The 22,522-nt window shown below is 55.0% G+C and overlaps 3 protein-coding genes across 12 annotated transcripts; 2 read left to right on the forward strand and 1 right to left on the reverse strand.

Moving 5' to 3' along the window:
- The first annotated feature begins 323 nt into the window (after window positions 1-323).
- On the forward strand, window positions 324-7,459 carry ACHE (acetylcholinesterase (Yt blood group)). 9 transcript variants are annotated; one of them, XM_069570031.1, is made up of 6 exons: window positions 369-492; window positions 1,603-1,764; window positions 2,097-3,183; window positions 3,549-4,033; window positions 4,825-4,994; window positions 5,904-7,459. In XM_069570031.1, the coding sequence occupies exons 3-6, from the start codon at window positions 2,119-2,121 to the stop codon at window positions 6,023-6,025; spliced, it is 1,842 nt and encodes a 613-aa protein (XP_069426132.1). In that variant the 5' UTR covers window positions 369-492; window positions 1,603-1,764; window positions 2,097-2,118; the 3' UTR covers window positions 6,026-7,459. The 9 variants fall into 9 exon arrangements, with proteins under 9 accessions (XP_069426134.1, XP_069426132.1, XP_069426133.1 ...); XM_069570032.1 differs by having other exon boundaries at window positions 391-492; window positions 2,094-3,183; XM_069570034.1 differs by having other exon boundaries at window positions 392-492; window positions 2,094-3,183; window positions 5,116-6,250.
- UFSP1 (UFM1 specific peptidase 1) lies at window positions 6,860-7,459 on the forward strand. Its single transcript, XM_069570037.1, has one exon. It carries the CDS (start codon window positions 6,860-6,862, stop codon window positions 7,307-7,309), a length of 450 nt encoding a protein of 149 aa, XP_069426138.1. The 3' UTR covers window positions 7,310-7,459.
- A 559-nt stretch (window positions 7,460-8,018) lies between these two features.
- On the reverse strand, window positions 8,019-22,498 carry SRRT (serrate, RNA effector molecule). Of its 2 annotated transcripts, none has more exons than XM_069570022.1 (20): window positions 21,328-22,498; window positions 20,921-21,060; window positions 15,295-15,423; window positions 14,909-15,055; window positions 14,470-14,658; window positions 12,482-12,651; window positions 12,171-12,355; window positions 11,885-11,983; window positions 11,688-11,805; window positions 11,334-11,491; window positions 10,950-11,011; window positions 10,764-10,842; window positions 10,290-10,478; window positions 9,766-9,939; window positions 9,525-9,678; window positions 9,182-9,375; window positions 8,838-8,994; window positions 8,562-8,651; window positions 8,328-8,454; window positions 8,019-8,226 (listed from the first exon to the last, which is right to left on the reverse strand). In XM_069570022.1, the coding sequence occupies exons 1-20, from the start codon at window positions 21,838-21,840 to the stop codon at window positions 8,151-8,153; spliced, it is 3,150 nt and encodes a 1,049-aa protein (XP_069426123.1). In that variant the 5' UTR covers window positions 21,841-22,498; the 3' UTR covers window positions 8,019-8,150. The 2 variants fall into 2 exon arrangements, with proteins under 2 accessions (XP_069426123.1, XP_069426122.1); XM_069570021.1 differs by having other exon boundaries at window positions 8,562-8,663.
- Window positions 22,499-22,522: the final 24 nt, after the last annotated feature.

Genomic DNA, 22,522 nt, shown 5'->3' on the forward strand with positions numbered 1-22,522 from the left:
AGGGATGCTCATTTAGTCGGCCCCCAGCCCCGACTTGTCCAAGTGTGTCCGTCCGTGAGTGTCGGTCTCTGCGTTTGTCTCCGCTGTCACTGCAGGAGGCCGTCCGCACGTGTCTGTCTCCGCGGGCTTCTTCTGTCAGTCTGCCTGTCCCTGTGGGTGTCTGCTCCGCCGCTGAGGCTCTTTCGGTCGTGTCTGTCAGCGCGGGTCTGTCCGTCTGTCGGCGTCTGTCACTGGAGTCCGTCTGGGCCCCGGGGTCTCTGGGTCTGGGCTCGGAGGGAGGGAGAGGGAGGGGAGGTGGCAGCCGGGGGAGGCAGGGAGGGGCGGGGGCGGAGACAAGGGGCGGGGGCGGGCGGGGGCGCCGAGCGGCCCGGAGGGGGTGTGTGCGGGGGGCCGGAGGCGGCGGCTGTCAGAGCCGGCTCAGCCTGCGCCGGGGAACATCGGCCGCCTCCAGCTCCCGGCGTGGCCCGGCCCGGCCTGGCCCGGCCGCCTCAGGTGAGTCTCCCGCCCCACCCGGGACCCCCACCACCACCACTCCGGGCAGCGGTCCATCCCGCGGCCCGGGTACGGTGAGCTCCCCGAGGGACCCAGGCCCCCAAAACGGGACGCCCCCTGCGCCCCCAGGGCCTGCCCAGCGACGCCCCCCGCCGCCCCACACTCATCCTTAACTCTTCCCTCGCCGCCACCGCATACTCACGGTTGCCCGCGCGGGAGACGGCAGCCCACAGGGCCCGCCGCCGCCTCTGCTCCCAGATTCCTGTGGGGACCCCCGACCGCCGCTGCCCCTGCTCTCTCCCAAGTCCGGAGCCCCCCGGAAGATGCCCCCAGCTTGGGGGCGGAATCTGAGCTGCGCAGGTTCCTGGAGCGCGGCTGGGTCCTCCGGGATCCCGCGACCCCAGTGCCCCTGCGCAGCGCCAGCCGAAGCCCCCTCCCAGACGCAGGCGTCCCCCTCCCGCGGGGACTCCGTCTCTATTTTGGGGATAGGGGAGGCTTAGCGGAAGCCCCGAGTTATAATTAGCCCCACTCGGGTTTCCTAGTTAATCTCCATCACCACCACCCAGCTCAGGACGGCGGGGGCTGGGTGAGGGGTGACCGGCGGGAGAGGGGGGTAGTTCCGACCCGGGGAATTTTGATCTCTTGGCTGGAGATGCCGGAACCGCAGCAGCTGCTGCCCCAAAATAGCGCCCCTGCCCCTGCAGCCGGGGATCTCCGGAGCTTCGAGAATACAGGCGTCCCGGCTCGCCCTTCAGACCCCTCGGCAATGCCCGCGATCCCCCAGACCCCCGCCCCAAGTTCCCGGCTCCTGGACTCGGGGCGGGGAGCGCCGTCCTTTTCTCGGTCTCTACTGCCCCCCGCCGGCGGCAGCGTGCACCGCAGCATCGGATGGATGGAGGACTTGAGTCCTGGGGGGCCAGGGCTGGCTAGCCTGTTGTCTGAAGCTAGGCGAGAGGGGTGCGCAGTAGACGGGCACCCGCCGGTATCAGTGCGCTGTGTCAGACAGTGGATGAGGCGGGGCTGGGTGGAGCAGGGTATGGAGTATGCAGGATTTGGGCTACCCCAAGGCCTGTGACCCACACCGTGAATGCCCAACCCATACCCCTCCAGGGCCCGGCCCTGGCCAACTGCAGGAGAGGCTGCGCCTTCACGCCACCTCAAGTTCCCCCATCGGGCGCCTCCCGTCAGTGAGGGCCCCGCCCCTGTCGGTGGCCTGCGGCCTCTAGTTGTGGTGCCTCCGCTGGGCCCAAGGCGCTCCACTGGGGGAAGGAGGTGAGGGCAGTGGGTTCTGCCTCGCAGGGGAGGGTATTGCTGGGCAGGTCTGTCTCTGTTCCCTGCATTTGTCTGTGTGTGTATGTGTATGTGTGTGTGTGCGCGCGCGCGCGCACACGCGTGCGTGTGCCTGATCTCTGTCCCCTCTAGCTTCTTGTATGTCCTTGTCTCTGCCTGTCTTCCTCCCTCCCTCCACTCTCTCCTCCTCTCTGCCAAACTGCCCCACCTCCTCTGCAGCTCAGTGATAACCCCTGGGCAAGAGTGTTACCTAATCATCTCCTCCCTCCTGGCAGCCTTGAGCCTTCAGCCTCTGCCTTTCTTTCTCCCAGCAGACGCCTGCCTGCCCTGGCAGCCATGAGGCCCCCGTGGTGTCCCCTGCACACGCCCTCCCTGGCTTCCCCGCTCCTTCTCCTCCTCTTCCTTCTGGGAGGAGGGGCAGAGGCCGAGGGCCCGGAGGACCCAGAGCTGCTGGTGATGGTGCGTGGGGGCCGGCTGCGGGGCCTCCGCCTAATGGCTCCCAGGGGCCCTGTCTCTGCTTTTCTGGGCATCCCCTTCGCAGAGCCACCTGTGGGCCCCCGTCGCTTTCTGCCACCGGAGCCCAAGCGGCCCTGGCCAGGGGTGCTGAATGCCACAGCCTTCCAAAGCGTCTGCTACCAGTATGTGGACACTCTGTACCCTGGCTTTGAGGGCACCGAGATGTGGAACCCCAACCGCGAGCTGAGTGAGGACTGCCTCTACCTCAACGTGTGGACACCGTACCCCCGGCCATCGTCCCCCACCCCTGTCCTCGTCTGGATCTATGGGGGTGGCTTCTACAGCGGGGCCTCCTCCCTGGACGTGTACGATGGCCGCTTCCTGACCCAGGCCGAGGGGACTGTGCTGGTGTCCATGAACTATCGGGTGGGCGCCTTTGGCTTCTTGGCACTGCCGGGGAGCAGGGAGGCCCCAGGCAATGTGGGGCTACTGGATCAGAGGCTGGCACTGCAGTGGGTGCAGGAGAATGTGGCAGCCTTCGGGGGGGACCCAGCGTCAGTGACTCTGTTTGGGGAAAGTGCAGGTGCCGCCTCCGTGGGCATGCACCTGCTGTCCCCACCCAGCCGGGGCCTGTTCCACAGGGCTGTGCTGCAGAGCGGGGCACCCAATGGGCCCTGGGCCACAGTGGGCGTAGGAGAGGCCCGCCGTAGGGCCACACTGTTGGCCCGCCTCGTGGGCTGTCCCCCGGGTGGGGCTGGTGGTAATGACACAGAGCTGGTGGCCTGCCTGCGGGCACGGCCAGCTCAGGACCTGGTGGACCATGAGTGGCGCGTGCTGCCTCAGGAAAGCGTCTTCCGCTTCTCCTTCGTGCCTGTGGTGGACGGAGACTTCCTCAGTGACACACCCGAGGCCCTCATCAATGCTGGAGACTTCCATGGCCTGCAGGTGACTAGTGGCTAGAGTGGGTGGAGCTGGTTCCACTAGGCCTGTTCTCCCACCCGCCCCGCCCCTTGAGGACCCAGGCATGAGGGTGCCTCCAGACCCACTCCCAAAGGCCCAGGCTTCTGGGACCCGTGGCCCCCTCCTCTTCCCTGAGGGCTCCATCCCAGGGTGGTCAGAGGGACAGAGAGGAAAGGAAATGTGGGTATATTTTCTCTTTCTCTCTTTCCCTTCCCCAATCTCGAACTCTCTTCCTCCCTGGTTCCGGATCTATAACTCTTCATGTCTCTGGCTCTTTGTCCATCTGTTTCTGTTTGCCTGTCTGTCTGTGCTTCCCCTCCCCCGCCCATCCCTCCATCCTGTCCCCCTAGGTGCTGGTGGGTGTGGTGAAGGATGAGGGCTCCTATTTTCTGGTTTATGGGGCCCCAGGCTTCAGCAAAGACAACGAGTCTCTCATCAGCCGGGCCCAGTTCCTGGCCGGGGTGCGGGTCGGGGTCCCCCAGGCAAGTGACCTGGCTGCCGAGGCTGTGGTCCTGCATTACACAGACTGGCTGCACCCTGAGGACCCAGCACGCCTAAGGGAGGCTTTGAGTGATGTGGTGGGCGACCACAACGTCGTGTGCCCCGTGGCCCAGCTGGCTGGGCGACTGGCTGCTCAGGGCGCTCGAGTCTATGCCTACATCTTTGAACACCGTGCATCCACGCTCTCCTGGCCCCTCTGGATGGGGGTCCCCCATGGCTACGAGATCGAGTTCATCTTCGGGCTCCCCCTGGAACCCTCGCTCAACTACACCATCGAGGAGAGAACCTTTGCCCAGCGACTGATGAGATACTGGGCCAACTTCGCCCGCACAGGGTCAGCGGTGCTGAGGGAAGGAGGGCCTCCAGGAGCCAGGGATAAACAGGCAGAGAGAGGGGGAGATAAGCAGGCACAGAAACAAAAGGCCAAAGAGAGAGGGCAAGTTCACAAAGGAAAGGAGACAAAGAGGGAGAGAAAGAATGATAAAGGAGACCCTGAGAGAAGGGAAGGAGGAAGGCAAGATCCTGATGATACAAGAACAGAGCGGAGGGATAAAGGGGTCACCATAGCAGATAGGAGCAGGGAATCAGCCGGACCAGTGATGACTTCATTAGCTGTCTGAAGAAGGGGACCATAAATATCCCCATCACCTGGGTGTCGGCCAAAGTAATGATGTTCCTAGAGCTATGACTGGGCCTGGTTATAGAGAAAGGGCCCAGTAAATCATAGCAATTTTTTAAATGGGAGAAACAAAGAAACAAACAGAAATAATTGAGGGTAAAGAAGAGGAACAAAGGGGAGTTCCCTGATGGTCCAGTGGTTAAGACTTCCGGCTTCCACAGCAGAGGGTGTGGAACTACTGCATGCAGAGTGTGGCCCAAAAAAACCCACACCAAAGAACAAGAATAGGAACAACAGAAAGAGGGAGGGCAGGAGGAAGGGAAAGACCCCAGAGGACAGAGCATAGTGGAAAAGAGAAAGGATTAATGAAGTGGTGGGAGGGGGGGAAATGGGCTCTCCGGGGAGCCTAGAGGGCAGGGCAGGGGTCAGGAAGCGGGCCGCCCCCTCCTACTCTCCATCTCCATTCCTCAGACCCCAGGGGCTGAGCCTCCCCTTTCCTTCCGCAGAGACCCCAATGACCCCCGGGACCCCAAAGCGCCACAGTGGCCACCGTATACGGCGGGAGCGCAGCAGTATGTGAGCCTGAATCTGCGGCCGCTAGAGGTGCGGCGAGGGCTGCGAGCCCAGGCCTGCGCTTTCTGGAATCGCTTCCTGCCCAAACTACTCAGCGCCACCGGTACGCCGGGGCCTACGGGCAGGGGCTGGGCGGCGCGGGGGCGGGGGCGTAAAGGGGCGTGGAGAAAGAGAGAGAGGGGATTGGGAGCTGGCCGGGTGTAACCCCTCTCTTCTCCCCCCAGCCTCGGAGGCCCCCTGCACCTGCTCAGGCCCCGCCCACGGGGAGGCAGCCCCGAGGCCCAGGCCCGGCCTCCCCCTGCCCCTCCTTCTCCTCCTCTTTCTCCTCCTCTCCCGGCTCCTGCGGCTGTGACCACGGCCTCTCCCCCTCCGGCCTCAGGGCCCACACCCCCTCCTCTAAAGAGTGGTCGGATCGTGGGGAAGGGCCTCATTCAGGGATCTCCGACCCAGCGCCCCCTCCCTCCTCAAACCGAGAAACTGAAACTAGACAGGGCAGGGAGAGAGGAGGGGGGGGGAGGGGGGCGGTACACCCACGACCCATCTCAGGGACCCACACACCTTCATTGTTTAAATGGAAATGAAAAAGCCAATTTTTTTTTTATATATAAAATTATTCTCTGGAGCCTGAGCTCGGTGTTGGGGGGTGAGGGAGGCCCTGGGGCTAGATAGCACCCCTAGTGGAGCTATAAACGCCAACCATTTCTGTCTCTTCTCTTTTCCCCACCAACCCACGGAACTCCTCCTCTGATCCCTTCGATCCTCCTGTCTTCCGGTCATCTTCCCCTCCCTCCTCCTTACCGCCATCCTTCTCTGGCTCCGCCTCTACCCTCGCCCGCCCTCTGGTCTTGTCTTTCGCATATTCTCCTGATCCTCTTTCCACCACTTCACGTGGTCACCTGCATTCTCCGTGTCCTCTCTGAACTCACGCTACCCCCTCTCCAACCCTCGCATGTCCGTTCCCGTTCTTCCCTATGTCCTCTCCCCACCCACTTGCCGGGCACTCTGGCCGCAGACACGCTGGACGAGGCGGAGCGCCAGTGGAAGGCCGAGTTCCATCGCTGGAGCTCCTACATGGTGCACTGGAAGAACCAGTTTGACCATTACAGCAAGCAGGATCGCTGCGCAGACCTGTGACCCAGGCGGGACCCCCACATCCCCTGCCCTGCCCGCTCTGCCTGGCCCCTCAGCTGTATATACTATTTATTTATGGGCTGGGATATTACACGGAGGATCCCTAGACCCTGCCCACCCACCTCCGACTTTCCCCTGGGGCTCCCGGCCCTCTGCATGCCTCGGGCCGAGCCCCCTCCCCCGCGGTGCCTTCGCCCTCTGGGCTGCCAATAAACTGTTAACAGCCAAGGGAGTGTGCGCGACTGGGGAGTCGGGGTCCGGGTAGAATGCTCCAACCTCTGGGGCGGAGTGAATAAAGGGGTGGGTGTTAAGTCGGAGCGGGGAGAGGAAGCTGGGCGCAGCCGGTAGGGCCCGCCGCGAGTAGGAGTTCACGCCTGCGCAGTGAGGCTGGCGGTGCGGGCGCGGCGGTGCATTGTGGGAGACCCGAGGACCTGCTTGGTTCCTCACCGCCGCGATCGCGCCATGTGCTGCTACCAGGGGCCGGACGAGCGATCCCGGGGCCCTTGCGCCGGTGCTGCCTGCGATCAGCCCTAGACTCGGGGCGGAGGAGAGCTGGAACCTGGAGTTCGCGCCGCGCTGCCTGGAGGACGCACCTGCCTGGCCCGAAAACCGCCGCTCCCGCCCACCGCCCTGGAGCTGCTGAAAGACGTCCACCTGGGCCTGGCCCTGCCCGGCCGCGGCCCCACCCGCCTGGCCGTCGTCTCGGGCCACTACCTCTACTACCACTATGGCTGCGACGGAGTGGACGACCGCGGCTGGGGATGCGGCTACCGCACTCTGCAGACGCTGTTCTCATGGCCGGAGGGCCGGCCCGCGGGCGTACCCGAACTGGGTGCAATGCAGGCGGCCCTGGAGGACATGGGCGACAAGCCCCCCGGGTTCCGGGGCTCTCAGAGCTGGATCGGCTGTGTAGAAGCCAGCCTCTGCCTGGACCACTTCGGGGGGCCCCAAGGGCGGCTGCGTCATGTTACCCGTGGAGCAGGGCTTCAGGAGGAACTGGAGAGGCTATACTCCCACTTCGCTGGGGGCGGGGGGCCTGTAATGGTTGGCGGGGATGCAGATGCCCAGTCCAAGGCCTTGCTGGGAGTATGCCTGGGCCCAGGCACCGAAGCCTACGTCCTGGTGTTGGACCCTCACTGTTGGGGTGCTCCGAAGAACCCCAGCGAACTACAGGCTGCTGGTTGGGTGGGCTGGCAAGAGGTAAGCACAGCCTTTGACCCCCACTCCTTCTACAACCTGTGCATGACCAGCTGTAACTCCGAAGAGCAGACCTGTGCCCTGGACTGAGGCTAAGTTCCCAGCACTGAGCTGCCTCTAGCCCTGTACACATTCATCCACCCTCATCTCAAAGGCAGAGGCTGCCTAATGTCAGACCTCCAGGAAGTTCCAGCAAAGCCTGGGACCTTTGCTGTCAATAAAGTGGGAAGACCCAGCTAACCATGGCCCCAGCAATTGGGGGGGAGAATTCAGGGAGGTCTATATTGTACTCTCTCTATATAGATAGATTAGATAGATAGATAGATAGATAGATAGATAGATAGATAGATAGATAGATAGATAGCAATTGGGGGGGAGAATTCAGGGAGGTCTATATTGTACTCTCTCTATATAGATAGATTAGATAGATAGATAGATAGATAGATAGATAGATAGATAGATAGATAGATAGATTAGATAGATAGATAGATAGATAGATAGATAGATAGATAGATTAGATAGATAGGATAGATAGATAGATAGATAGACAGATAGATAGATAGATAGATAATAGATATATACACACACACATGTATATATTCTGCCTGCAATGCAAGAGACCCAGGTTTGATCCCCAGGTCAGCAAAGTCCCCTGGAGAAAAACATGGCAAGCCACTCCATTATTCTTGCCTGGAGAACTCTGTGGACAGAGGAGCCTGGTGGACAGAGGAGCCTGGTGGGCTACAGTCCATGGGGTCACAAAGAATCAGACACAACTGAGCAATGAACACTTCATATATACTAAGCCAAGAGTCACCACGCAAGTGCTTTTACTGGCAGTAGGGCTGAACGTACAAAAACTTCTCAGAGCTAGATAAGACAAGGCAGTCACAAGTACAGATGATGTCAGGAGTGAGGAAAAGTAGGGGAGTCAAAAGAAGTCCACATCATCTGGAGCATCCAGGTCGCGGTATTCCACAATGGCCCGTGGATCTCCACGGACCATCCTGTGCGGTCAGAAAGAGTTCAGATGGGGTTAGAGTTGAGGGTCTCTGAAAGGGAGTTTGCAGAGGACCAAGAAAACGTAACCATCTTAGCCCATTCTCACCTATTTCGAGGTTTCCCAGGGTAACCTCCCTGGCCTCGGAAGGCATCATAGTTCCCTCGGCCAGCACCATAGGGAGCATGAGGGTATGGGGGTCCTCCTGTGGGGACTGCAGGGCGAACAGCACCAGCTAGGAAAAAGATCAGCACAGAGTTGAAACATTGTGACCTCAACTATACCCTAAGTTTTCTTTCTCCCAGCCCCAGTTCAAGTCCTTCAGCTCCCTCTTACACTTACCTCCATAGCCCAAGATGGGGGGCCTGGGCTGACCATAGGGCATCAGGCCCTGGGGAGTCTGGTGTGGGTAGGGAAGTCCCGGGGTCAGACCTGGGGGGAGTACAACAAGGACAGGGACATGAATTACTGCGGGGGGGGGGGTGGGGGGGAACAATGTGCTTTTAGTAATATGGCCTGAGAGTGGGGTAGAAACTTAGGTCTCACCAGTTAGAACCAGGAGTCTTTGAACAGTCAAGGGACAGGGAATGGGGCAGACCCTCATGGATCGTATCTTACTCTGGGTAGGGCCTGGTGGCTGAGCCGGCTTGATCTCGGGCAGAGCAGGGCGCTTGGCATCAGTGAGAAAGTTGTTAAAAAAGGCTACCTCCTTCTTCACTTCCTCAATCTTTTCTGCATGCTTATTGAAGATATGTTTACGTACAAACTCGGGGCCCTGGGCAAAGACAAGAGGGGATCCGGACAGACTGAACAGTGTGGGCTCCCTCGCTGCCCAGACCCAAGCTTCAAGGACAGTCCTCCCCTCTCCAATCCCAGTGAACACTTCCTCCCCAGGCTTGAGGAGGCTTCCTGGCTCAACCCTCTCTTCCCACTGTCCTAACTACACAATTGTCATCACAGACCTTGAACTTCTTGCCACTGAGAGGGCATAGCCACTTATCCTTGCCCAGTTCCTGGGTGTTAGAGGTCACAAACTTTTCCACTTCCTGTTCAGGGTCTTTGCGACCCATCTTCTGGGCCTCTTCCTCTGAGAGAGATTCTCGCACACTCAGCAGCGGAGTCAGTTTCTCCTCAAATGTCTTCTGCCACTCTAGGACTATGGTTGGGGTACAGACAGGAGCAGGTTGGAGAAAGGAGCCAGGAGGAGTGGACTGGAGGAGAGGGTGCAGAGCAGTACTACCAGAGCAGAACCAAGGCCAGAGGCAGCTGGGAGCAAGCGAATCGGGATGGGGAGCGGGGACTCACCTTCCCCGTGACTGATGCGGTTGGGTGGCATGGGCCCCCGAACGTGGATGATGCCACAACGGTTGGGCATTTCATCCTCGTTGGGGTACTCGCACGTGTTATAATAATCCAGGGAATGCACGATGCGCAAATAGAGAAGGAGTTTGTCCAAAACCTAAAAAAAATGCGAAGCGGTGAGTTCATCCCTGTCGCCGCTTTACCACCCGAGCCAGGCTCTCCCACGCCCCCCTCCCACTGGCACCTTGATCAGCTTCTCATCCCGCTCCACGTTGATCTCCGCGGGGTTCCCTTCCTTCGGAGGCTCCTCGGGAGGGGCCCCCCCACTGCTCCCCAGCAGCTCCTCCTCCTCAGCGCTCACCTCCTCAATCAGGTAGTCAGTGATATTCTTCAAGATCGGGTTCTGTGAGGGCAGACTCTGGAAGGGTGAGGGGGAGGTCAGAGAGGCAGCCTAGGAACCTTCGCATGTGAAAAGGCAAAGTGGGGCAGAAAGGAGTTCAGGACTCAGCTGGCCTGTTACCTCGCCCTTATTAGATTTTAACATAATATTCTATATAACACTATATTTATAATAAATATAACATCACATTTATGTGTCTGTTCTGCTTAGCTCATAAATAATCACTAACATCAATCTGTTTCATTGAAGCTGAAGGTGCTGCCCAGGAGAAGGGCAAAGACATGGGTGGGTACAAGGGGTCAAAGCTACAGATCAGGTAAGGCCCACAGCTGACGAGGTGGTAACAAGCTCCCCGAGGAGTCACTGACCGCTGGCAGGGCAGGAGTCCCGGGCTCCGGGGCCCAGAGCTGGGTCCTGTCGTCCAGTGTGTGGACCAGCTTGGCTGCCAGCTTGATGTCGTTGCGCACGATCTGCTTGTGCTGGGTGATGCCATTGATGTTGCGGACACGACGAGTGAGGTCTCTGTTCACGCCAGGGCTCAGCTCACACTCCCGGAGCTGGAAGGGACCGAAAGCTCTTCAACACTCACCCGAGAAGAGCCACTAGAAGACGGCCCAACTGACCACGCTAGTGATCAGACCCAGCCCCAAGTACAGGGACCAGGATGTCCTGTTCACTCCAACAGTCTCAGGGCCACACCCAGAGACAACTGCAGGGAGCAGGCAACATGGGTGAAATAAGGACTGGATGGATGAAGTCGTCAATGAACAAAGGAACGAGACTGTGTGGAGCATGCAAGGCCCCACTTTCTCTTCCTCAACAGCCCCACTCCCGGCACTCACTCGGATATTCTGCAGGTTCCAACAGATCTCCTTAATGTTCACGCTGCGGTCAAAGGTCACCCAACCACGGCGGAAAAACCTGAAGAAAATGCCCACATAATCCTGGGATGGAGGTGATGTTGGCCACTCATCTTCCCTAAACCTTTTCCCCAAGGTGTCCAGGGTCACTCCTCCCGCCTTCCTCACCTCCTCTCCGGCTGGGGCTCCGATAACGCCACACGCATAAAGCCTGGATATCGTTTACAAAGCTGGAAAAGCAGAAACAGAAACCCTACCTAGTGATTGACTTCAACAATTGATTTCTTCCTCCAATCCCTATGTCCTTAGAACCCTGGGGAACTGCCTTTTCATCTATCCTTGGACTAGGAAAAAAACAATACAAGGGCTTAAGAATAGCAGCAGCTAAAAGCAAATTGTGCAGTCAAGGCTGGCCTCTCTGAAGGCCGAGGGCCAAGGGGAAAGGGGCCTCCCTGTTAGAGAAACAGGGGCGTGTGTGCCTCAGAAGCAGCGCCAGGTTCCGTCCCCGTCATACCCACGCAAAGCCTGGGTGTCACCCCTGCCCCCACTCACAGAAATGATCTCAGCCCGGGAGATATTGGGTGCGATGTTGCGCATGAAGAGAGAGCACGTCTTATGCAGGGGCCGGGGCTTGCATTCCAGCCCGGGGGCGTCCTTAGGCTTCTCCCTCTCTTCTTCCTTGGGCTTCTCCTTTTCCTTGAGTGTTTCATCTACGCAGGGGGCAGTGGGAGCCGGCGAAAATTTATTGTTGGGTGAGGGGAAGACAGAGAAGTTGTTAAGCCTCCCTCAACCAGTCTCTCCCAAAAGGGCCCCCTCCTTATTAATTTCACCCGCCTCTTGCCTCCACACCAGCCCCCTCACCCTCCCCAGCACCGTCAATAGGAAGAGACTGAAAATAAAACCTACCAGCCTCTTCCTTCTCCTCCTCGGCCTGGCCACTCTCAGACTCTGACTCCGACTCGGACACACTGCCTTCATCAAAGCTGTCATCGCCACTGTGCTTCCTATTCCGCTTCTTACTGCTCTGTGAGACCCATAGCAAGGGGGGGAGTCAGGTACCAGGACCCAGCCCGGGCTGTGACCTTATCCAAGCGAGAACCTACCTTTTTGGCTTCTTTCTCAGAGTCTTCCTTTTTCTCTTCTTTGTCTCCATCACCTTCAGATTTCTTAGTTTTGTCATCACTGGAACTGTCATTTTCAGCCTATAGGTAGAAACAAATCACCAGGAACATCATTCTCTCCTTCAGCCTTTTTCAGAGGGCCCTGCCCAGCCTCTAGCAGCTCAGTCCAAGTTTGCCTCTCGCCCACCCAATACCCAACCCCCTAAAGCGGCTCCATTTCCCACGCCCCAGGCCTCACAGACAGCACCAGAAGCCCCAGCACTGAGACCTGTTTGCCGTCTTCTTTCTTGTCATCCTTTTCATTGGCCTTGCGCTCTCCATCACCCAGGCCTGGTCCGACCCGGCCTTCCTCTTTCTTGCTGGGCTCCCCAGGCTTTCCTGCCTGCTCCTCCTCCTCCTCCTGCTCCAGGATCCGCAGATCATTCTCTGTGCCTCCTTCCATCTTAATCACAGCTACCAACACAGGGAACAGAGGTCTCAATCCAAGGGTCTTGGCCTTCTGCCTCTGGCTTGCTATCAGTTTTCACCTTCAACCAGGACCCTGGTCAGCAGACGAGCCCACCCTCCCAGCCCACACACCTGCATCGAGCATCTTGACAATGGCATCAGCTCTGTCTATGTCCAGCAGCAGATTATCAAACCAGCCACCCTCCATGAGAGACAGGAACACCCTTAGTCGGTTTTGCAGGGCCCCTCGGGCCTCCTGCCGACGCTTCCCCACCTCATCTGGGTGGTACTTAGACCGAAACCTGAGGAGGAAGGGGGAAGGGAAGAGCCAAACAGTCATTGGAGGCCAGAGCCAGGACATGGGGAGGGGCCCGGGAAAGTCAGGGCACAGCCCCATCCTCTCACACCCACAGAAGGTCATGACAGCGGAGGTCAGGGGAAGGGGTGCACCTGAACCACCCACCCCCCAAAAGGAACAGAGGCTATGCTCTGAGAAGACCTGGGGGCGAGCCAGGAACTAAGCTCTAGATTTGCAAAGAGTATGACTACAGGGGGAGTCAGGGCTGGAGGCAGAATGACGCCCGAAGTGTCTGGGAAACACAAATTTTAAGGAATATAGTTTCCCACAGCTTCCCAGACTAACACTAAAGAAACAGCAGATCCCAAAGAACCTCCCTCTCCTTGCCAACCCAACTAGAATCATTAAAAGGATTGCTCCCACCAGCTCCCTCCATCCCTTGGTGGAAGACAGGAAAACCTGAAATCACCAGAAAGGAAAAGCCACAAAAGGCAGGACACCTTTCTCCCCTCTAGGGAAGATAAGCAGCTGGTGAAGGGACAGGGAAAGACCAAAGGGAGAAACTGAAGTGCCCTTATAACCTCAGGTACTGCCCACAGGGGTCAAGAGAGGACAGGGGTGGAGGGTTAGGTTAGAGCATGAAAAAGAAACACTTAGAATAGGACCCTGGGCAGGAGGGGGCGGGGAGGACAGAAGAATTAGGATATGCAAAGAAGGGCAAAGTTTGAGAAAGTCCCAGAATAAAAACGAGGAAAACTAAAGACCAAATGAAAACTAGGAAAAAACAAAAACCCAGTGGAAAGAAGTGTTAGACAGGAGCAAGAATGGGGACAGAGAGAGAATGACAGGTTTATGAGCGAGTAAGACAAAGACAGGGGTTAGGAAGAAAGAGGAGACAGTGACAGAACAGAACCACAAGCTGAGCAGAAGAGGAAGGGAGAGCCGCAGGCGTCACCTCCAGGATCTTTACCTTGGCCGCTTGGTCAAACAGAGCTCAAGATTTAACTAGCCGCGCCCAGGGCCCATGCTGGCTGGTGGGCCACGGCTGGCTCCTGGCTGGGGCGCCCGGCCCGGGTGCCCCACCCCCGCGGGACTCCGCGGTGGGGGCCCTGACTGACTAGCTGCCTGAGCAATCACATTCAGCTAAACCGCTGCATTGTGCACAACGGTGCCCTGCCTGTCTGCCTGGCCCGGGCAGCGCGGTCAGCCCAGGGGGCTCATGTATGGGCTGGGTATGGTGGGGGTGGAGGTGGGTTTGCTCCGAGCTCCGTCGATGAGCGGGTGTAGTTCCCAGTTCTGGCTCTTTTCAAGGAGGAGGAGCAGAAAGAGGATGAGGAGGAGGAGGAGCAGGAAGAGGGGAAAAGATGGTTGATTAAAATTAAAACATCCACAAAAGGAAAAAAATCAAAATTCTTTTTCTGTCAAACGATCCTGAGAGCTTTGCTTTTCTTGTCTGGATTCACTCGTTGCTTTTGGGAGGACACCACCACCACACAGGGTCCCGGCGATCAGGGATGGCGGTGACCCCGAACGGCAAGGGGGAGGCGGTGCGTCTGCCGCCTCAGAGGAACAGGTGGCTCTGGCCAGCTGCCTGGAGGTGGCTCACTCACCGAGGACGGCGGGGAAGGGAGATGGGGGGGGGGGGGGCCGTGGCGGACGTGGAGGTGAGGAGACCCATCAGCCAGGGCTGGCACACTCCCCTCCCCCGCCCCCAGAAGTGCTGGACTGGGTGAGCTGGGGAGAGCACAGGGCTGCAGGCTCCACTGGCGGGGCCAGGGGAAACATGCCAGGGAAAGGACGGCAGGTGAGGAGGGGCACTCACCACTCCTCATCCTTGTGAGCCAGGAAGAAGTCCTGCATCTGCTGCCTCCGGAAGTCCAGCTTGTAGTCGTTGTAGCGCTTGACCGCCTCGGTCTCATCCACAGCATCATCCAGGGACAGGAGGAACTCCTTGAAGGTCTTCATAACAGGGGGCGGCACGCCCAAGTCGATCTCTGCTATGCTGCCCAGCCTAGGGGGGCAGGGGGACGCACCAGTCAGGAAGTCTTGGATGTGGGGGAAGAGGGTGGGGAAATCGGGGGGCCAAGGCAGCCAGCTGCCCTCTCCCTTTGCCCACCAAGACCATCGCCCGAGGCACCAACGGCTGCCACCACCCACTGGTGCCCTTGCATGCCCAACCCAATTCTCCTGGCCTCAGCCACCCCAATTCATCCCCAAATGTGGACCCCCTTCTCCCGGCCCCCCGGAAGCGCAGGTCTCACCTGGCCTGGATAGGCAGAACAGGATGCTGCACGATGTGGACGTCTGGGTGGCCCCAGGGCTGAGGGGGGCCATAAGCTGGGCCCCCACCCCCCCCAGCATAGGGCATCTCATAGCCACTGTGGTATGGGTCAGAGCTGTGCTCATCCCTGAGGGTGGGGGACACAAAAGTCAGACGGAGAAGGCAAGCAGCTCTCCAGAGGACAGAGGATGGGACCGAGGGGGGGTGCACGTGGACTGCGGTCTCTCCCACAAGGGCTTAAAGGGACCAAAAGAGATGACTTGAGGGGAAGTCTGAGCAAAGGAAATGACCAAGAAAGTTCTCAGCGGAAGTGAGGGAGGAGAGCTGAGGCCCGGAGAGAAGACAGAGAGACTGTTGCCATCTCACCAGTCTCGCCGCATGCGCTTCTGCGGGGGGCTGAGCTCGTGCCGAGGAGGGGAGAAACGCTCCCGCCGATTCCGGTCATAGTCACGATATTCGCCCCGACTGCGGCGCTCCCGGCCACGGTCCCACTCTCTGGAGGTAAGAACAAGTGGCAGTAAATACGACGACATAGCTGGGTATCCCAAGATCACACTCCTAGCAGGCTCTTTCTATCCTATCTGAGTTGTTGTTCAGTCGCTAACTCGTGTCCAACTCTTTGCAAGCTCATGGTCCCACCAGGCTCCTCCGGCCATGGGATTTTCCAGGCAAGAGTACTGGAGTAGGGTGCTCTTAGTTTGCTCAAATTCATGTCCACTGAGTCGGTGATGCCCTCTAACCTTCTCACCCTCTGCTGCCCCTTCTACTTTGGCCTTCAATCTTTCCCAGCATCAGGGTTTTTTCCAATGAGTCGGCTCTTTGCATCAGGTAGCTGAAGTACTGGATCTGAGACACCCAGACTAAAAGCTGGAAACTGTATTCCAAAAGAACCCTCTAAGCGGAAAGACTTGTCTACTTCCATCACTTCAGCCACTACCCACAAATTGATGGCTCGTCAACTCTTCCTCCAGCCTGGCCTTTTTTCTGAACTCCAGACCAACGTTACCAACCCCTTCTATTATTGCCACCTCCAATTCAACATGACCAGAATCAAGCCTGTTATTTTCATCACTATGGGCCCAAACTCGCCGCCCCCCGCCCCCACGGTTTCCCGCTTTCGGCTGCACCAACAGACTGCCCCGGATCCAGTTATCAAGGGTCACTCCCACCGCTAACTTGTTATCAGCTTATTAATTCTCTGCCTCAAACCCAACAAAGGCTGTCCTTTCCCCTGCCATTCCCATAAACTCAGCCCAGGTCCATGTGCCCTGGTCCTGGCCACTTCTCCTTTTCAGCCTTGGTTTGTATTCCCTACCTCTGGTCTCTCCCCTTCCTCCTCTCCAAGGTCAAAGGGCTCTTTCTCAAACACAAATGCGAACATGTCATGCCTTTGCTTAAATTCAAAACTTTGGTTCCTGGCGACCATTCCAGATTCTCTACCAATCACCAGTGAACCCCATCTCCATCTTAACAAAGGAAAATCCTCTGCTATAACCCAGTAGTTCTCAAACTTTTCAGTCTTGGGACGACCTCCTTACACTCTTAAAAATTAAAGAGCTTTTGCTTATGTGAGTTATATTTATCAACATTTAACTGTATTCAAAATCAGAACAGAAAAAAAAAACTATTAACTTTGAAGTCACACAGTAATACAAATTATATATTTGTACAAGAAATGGCTATTTTCCAAAAAAAAAAAAATTAAGTGAAAAAAGTTGCACTGTTTTTTTTCCCCTTACAAATTTTTTCAAGGTCTGGCTTAATTTTAAAGGAGACAACTGGATTCTCACAGTATATGCTCCTCCATTCAACCTGTTAAGATACGTTGTTTGGTTGGAAAATGTGAAGATCTGGCCTCACAGTGATAAGTACCTGAAAAAGGGAGTACTTTAATAACCTTTTCAGATTACTGTGGATATTGTTTGTTTGGTTTGGCTGTGCCATGCAGCTTTCAAGATCTTAGTTCCCCAACCAGAAATCCGACCTGGGCTCTCGGCAGTGACAGCCCAGAGTCCCCAACCACTAGACTGTGAGGGAATTCACTATTCACTGTTTTTGATACTCCCCAAAATTCGGCAAGAGATAGTACCTTAAAGGCTAGTTGCAATGTTGACTCTGAAATCAAATCAATGAACATTTTGTACTCTGCTACATTAAAGTTCATTGTTCTACTTTGCTCTTTTAATGGACCTTTGCACATCTCATTACACAGTATTAACATATAATCATTTAGTACCACTACCTATCTCACCACAAAAGTCTTTAAAGCAATGGGGAGCTGACAAACTGACATTGTAGATAAAAAGTTTTCCAAAATTTAGTTTTCACTGGAAAGTTCCACTTTCTTATCGGCAACAAAACTGCCAATTTTCCCTAACGTAACAAGTGGTTAGACAGCAGCACCAACTCAATGGATATGAATTTGAGTACACTCTGGGAGACAGTGGGGGACAGAGGAGCCTGGCGTGCTGCAGTCCATGGGGTCACAGAGTCACACGACTTAGTGACTGAACAAGAGGAGCACGTTCTCTTAGCTTTTATTCCCAAGAAAATGTCTACCAAAAACCCAAATACGAATGAGCACTGTTTGACAGCCGTCCATTCAGGTAAAAGACAAAAACAGCATCTCACAGGTTGAAGAGGAGGGATCAGGGCTGTTAATTCAGCTCACAACTCAACCCCACAGAAGCTTCCCCTCGAGATAACCACTGTACCACAGGCGTGCAGGCTTAGTTGTCCAGTCGTGTCCGGTTCCTTTCAGCCCCGTGGACTGTAGCCCGCCAGGCTCCTCTGTCCATGGGATTTTCCAGGCAAGAATCCTGGAGTGGGCTGCCACTTCCTACTCCAGGGGAACTTGCCAACCCAGGGATCGAACCCCGTCCTTGCAGGCGATTCTTTACCACTGTGTCACCTGGGAAGCCCAGGTGATACCATATGCAGAAGTGCTTTATGCATACTTCCTATTCATCACATGTATTAAAAACTATATTACGAAGTTAAGAATTAATAAAGCTTAAAATTGTTATTGCTTCATCAATGACAGTACATGAAACTTTTTCAAACACTGGTGCCACTGCTTTGATTTGTGCTAGGGCACCAGCACAAATCAAAGCAGTTTTACTCACCGCTAGAGCACCAAATGTCAATACAGTGAAAGCAACAATACTACCTTAGTATTACTAAAAAAGCTGCAAGCTAATGACAAATGCTTGGAGAGGGTGTAGAGAAAGGGGGCCTCCCCACTACACTGCTGGCAGGATGTAAGCTGTCTGCAGCCACTACGGAAAACAGGATGGAGGTTCCGCAAAAGACTGATACTGCACCTGCCATATGATCTAGCAATCCTGCTTAGTCACCCAGTCATGTTCAGCTCTTTGCGAACCCACAGACTGCAGCCCGCCAGGCTCCTCTGTCCATGGGGAATCTCCAGGCAAGGATACTGGACCGGGTTGCCGTGCCCTCCTCCATGGGATCTTCCCAACCCAGATCTCCCACATCGCAAGCAGATTCTTCACCGTCTAAGCCACCAGAGAAGGCCTACTCCTGGGCATCACTCAGACAAAATCGTAAGTCAGAAAGATAAATGCAACCCTATGTTCACAGCAGCACTATTTACAGCAGCCAAGATATGCAAATATAAATGACCACCTAAAGAGGGATGGGTAAACCGACATGGTGTATGGTATTCACAAAGGAATACTACTTAGCCATAAAAAGGAATGAAATAATCCCATTGTAGCCACATGGGTGGACATAGAGATTATCATACTAGGTGAAGTAACTCAAAAAGAGAAAGACAAAGACTTTGTATTACTTACACGTGGAATCTAAAATATAACACAAATGAACATATCTATGAAACAGAAACAGACTCATAGACATACAGGACAGACTTGTGGTTGCCAAGGGAGGAGAGGAATGGAGTGGGAGTTTGGCATTAGCAAGTGCAAGCTATTATATATAGAATTGGTAAGTGACAAGTTTTACTATACAGCACAGGAAACTATTTAGTACTCTGTGATAAACCTTAATGAAAAAGAATTTTAAAAAAAAATTTTTTTAAGATAAAAAACAGCTGTAGGCTCACAGACCTCTGAGGGATTTTGAGAACCACTACTCTAAAAAAATTAGAACCTATGTTCTTTTCTGTGAACAACATTATGTCCCTAACTCCAAGCTGTACACCCAATCTGTGTCTGAGGAATCCCCACTAATCTTTCCAAAATTTCCTAAGTATCCCCTTCCTGTCAGCCTCCCCTACAACACCTCCACCACTTCTCCCCTCCCTGAGATCTGTTCCCTCAACGTTTCACATCTTCATCATGACCTCTCATAGATAAATATATTCATTTACAGCATACACCCAAGGCCATTTTGCCCCACACTCCAAGCCCCTGACTGTCAATTCCTTAAAGACAATAACTATCCCTTGGCCATCTTCAGAATTCAGAAGAATGCTTTGGTTGTCTTTTATTTTTTTACACCTTTATTTGCTTTAATTTTTTGCTGCATTTATTCCCGGGCCATAAGTTTTTGTTTCTTCAGTTTCTTCCGGGATATCTTTTTCTTCTGGGCAGCCTCCTCTTCTGGTTTAGGAACAAGCCGTTCTTTTTCAGTAAGGATCACCTCAGCGTGGCAAGGAGAGCTCACGTACAGGTTGATCCGACCATGAGCTCTGTAAGTCCTGCACGGCATCCTGGGGGCTTTGTTCACCTGGATGTGCTCAATGACCACAGAATCTACATCTAAGCCCGTAAGTTCAACGTTACTCTCTGCATTTTTGAGCATGTGCAGTAAAAATTCAGCACTTTTTTTGGGCCACCAACCCTGGGTCCAGCCTCACTGCTTGGCCTGTGCACACCTACCAACTCCACCTTTACGACAGAATGGCACACATTGCTTCTTTCAAGTGACAGCCTTCAGATACTTGATGGCTTTTCAGATATGCATACCCTTAACTGCCTGGGCAGTCTCCTAAGTGTTCTTAAATGAACACAAAGATTTGAACCTCTTAATCTGCATGATTTGTGGGGTTTTCTGGATCAAGTGAATAGCACACCATTTTTAGAAGTCACCCCAGGCTGCTTACTGGAAAAGCATCTCCTGACTTTCTTAGAAAAATACTAAAGAAAACAAGGTGCTGTAGACAGTCTCCACAGTGAAGAGATATGTTGAGAGAAACACTGAACAACTTACTAAATAATTTCTTTTTCAAGAAGACACTAGATGAATAAATGCTACTGCAATAAGCCATCTCAAACTTTTTTTCTGATAACCTATTTCCAAATCAAGTCTGACATCAACTGACTAGATACTTATGACATTCCTTAGATAAAAATCTTCCTCAATTCCTTTAAATATCAACTATTTAACAGAAAAACCTCAACTCTAATCTACTCCAGAACATCCCAGAAAGCTAATCACTAGCTACATCAAACCTAATCAACTAATCGCATCCACGGATCACCGATAGCATCACCAACTCAATGGACATGAGTTTTAGCAATCTCCAAGAGTTGGTGATGGACAGGGAAGCCTGGTATGCTGCAGTCCATGGGGTCACAAAGAGTTGGGCCCTACTGAGCAAATGAACTGAACTGATCACTGCTCAAAGAACTCTTTCTGATTCTAGGCTACACTATTACAAGAAACTTAACCATATCCTAATAGAGAACTAGTCTGACAACCTCTCCAATCAAGCCAATTCTGTATTACTACTTTTTCTGAGTCAACTTTCTGGGGGTATAATTTACAAACAATAGAATGCACACACAAAGACTGCTTTTTCCTACTCAAACTCTTACCTCCGTTGCTCTGATCTTCTGGACATTTCAAAAATTAAGCCATAGAGCAATGAAGTCGAACCACATGAAACAGTGAAGAACGAGCGATTTCATATGGCTCGACCTAATAAAGCTTTAAGAAAACTGCAATGAAACTTGAATGCCAGACAATAAAAGAGGGTGACGAAATTAAGAAAAAATTGTCTTACCGGTCATTCCAATCATCCCCTCGACGTCTTTCATCTCTCTCCCGGGAACGGTCGTAGTCGCTGCGCTCTCGTCTAAACTTGTCCCTGCGCCTTCGATCATACTCGTCATCACTGTCACCCATGGCTCTGGCTGAGGGGGCCTGGAATCCGGAGAGGGATAATCTGGGCGTTCAACAATGACGGCAAGAGCAGAGGACCCCACCCCACCCCACCTTTGCAGCAGCATGCCCGCCTCCCTCCACAAAGGCCAGCCCTCCGCCGACCCCTCCATCATCAGGCCTCGGCCTCTGCAGCTGGAGGCCTCCGACTCTCCAGTCGCCCCCAGGGGCCTCCCCGCCCATTCGCAAGCCCCTCTCCCAGCTTCCCGCCCCAGCCCGGCTCTTCCCGCTCCAGGCCCCTCCCCCCACCTGGAAGCGGTCGCGGCCGTTAGTCTCGCGGTCCAGCCAGCAGGTTCTCTGGGAGATCTGGGCCCGCCCCTTGCCTCGGGCGCGCGACGGGGACGGCGAGGAAGGTAGAAGGAGACTGGGGGCTCTTGGCGACGGGGCCGAATAGACGCGAAGAAACCGGGACAGCCGAGGATGGACTGTCGGCGCGCGCAGCTCGAGCTGCGCCTGCGTCACCCACAGACCAGCGCCCGGAACCACAAACTGCACCGACCAGGGCCTGGTGGAGAAATAACTCCGAGAGGGAAAGGTGGGGAGCACCGGGGGCTGATGGGAAGGGGCGGGCACCCAGAAGTCTCGCGCGCTCTGCGCGACGAGAACTGTGAGGGCAAGAGGAACTACGGGAGCCGGGCGGGACCAAGCCTCGGGAGGGCGGTAAACTCCCCCTCCCCCCTCGGCCGTGAGGGAGCGCTTCCTCCCGCCGAGGTCGAAGGTCGCGCTTCCTCGGATGTGTCCGAAGTCTAAACCAGTTGGCATTCAGCCGCTTTCCCCTTATGTTTAACCGCGGAGCCCCCCGACTTCATCAGGAGTGGTTCTCCCCTCTCCTTGCGCAGGGCAGAGGTTTAGGGACTCTTCCGTTTTCGCGGATACAGCAACCATTTTAGAGCATTTCCCACCATTTTGTGATCCCACCAGAGAACCAGCCGTTATTGGTTGTCAGTATGCGCTACCTGCAAAACCCATTGATCCTGCTCTTCTTCCACAAAGGCACCCGATCTTTAAGTAAAAGTGGCAGACCCCAACCAGCACCCTGATGAGATCGGTTGTAGGTTGTGAGCCTGAGAGCCAAGCAGGATCTGGGCTGCCCCAGATTAAATGCACCACCACCCCTTGGATAACAAAAAAGTCCTTGTTAAGTGAGTTGAGTGTGAAGACTTTAGGAAATGCTGCCTTTCTTGCACATACTGCAGCCTTGTTCCCAGGGCTTGTGGGGGGGTTGGGAGGGGGGAGTGTCTCTACAGAAACTACTTTTAAAAGCGTGTACAATGGAGTTGAAAAAACTGGCCCAGGACTAAGAAGACCCTTCCAATCTTGGTTCTGCCATTTGGGAGCCATGCAACCTGAGGAAGTCACTTCTCAGCTAAAAATGCAGACCAGTCACCACAGCCTGCTTGTGTTGGGTTGATGTGAGAGTATCAGATGAGACAAAAGACTTCAA

This window comes from Ovis canadensis, chromosome 24 (assembly GCF_042477335.2).
Source record: "Ovis canadensis isolate MfBH-ARS-UI-01 breed Bighorn chromosome 24, ARS-UI_OviCan_v2, whole genome shotgun sequence".
Classification (NCBI taxonomy): domain Eukaryota; kingdom Metazoa; phylum Chordata; class Mammalia; order Artiodactyla; family Bovidae; genus Ovis; species Ovis canadensis.

What these genes read in the sequence shown, in the direction of transcription:
- ACHE (XM_069570024.1), top strand. Translation starts at nt 1,580, where the DNA reads ATGCCCAACCCATACCCCTCCAGGGCCCGGCCCTGGCCAACTGCAGGA. An exon ending in GCCAACTTCGCCCGCACAGG is followed by an intron (nt 4,034 to 4,824) that starts GTCAGCGGTGCT and finishes TTCCTTCCGCAG; the next exon opens with AGACCCCAATGACCCCCGGG. An exon ending in CAAACTACTCAGCGCCACCG is followed by an intron (nt 4,995 to 5,115) that starts GTACGCCGGGGC and finishes TTCTCCCCCCAG; the next exon opens with CCTCGGAGGCCCCCTGCACC.
- UFSP1 (XM_069570037.1), top strand. Translation starts at nt 6,860, where the DNA reads ATGCAGGCGGCCCTGGAGGACATGGGCGACAAGCCCCCCGGGTTCCGG.
- SRRT (XM_069570021.1), bottom strand. Translation starts at nt 21,840, where the DNA reads ATGCCAACTGGTTTAGACTTCGGACACATCCGAGGAAGCGCGACCTTC. An exon ending in ACGGCCGCGACCGCTTCCAG is followed by an intron (nt 21,061 to 21,327) that starts GTGGGGGGAGGG and finishes TCCGGATTCCAG; the next exon opens with GCCCCCTCAGCCAGAGCCAT. An exon ending in CCGCATCAGTCACGGGGAAG is followed by an intron (nt 9,376 to 9,524) that starts GTGAGTCCCCGC and finishes CCCCAACCATAG; the next exon opens with TCCTAGAGTGGCAGAAGACA.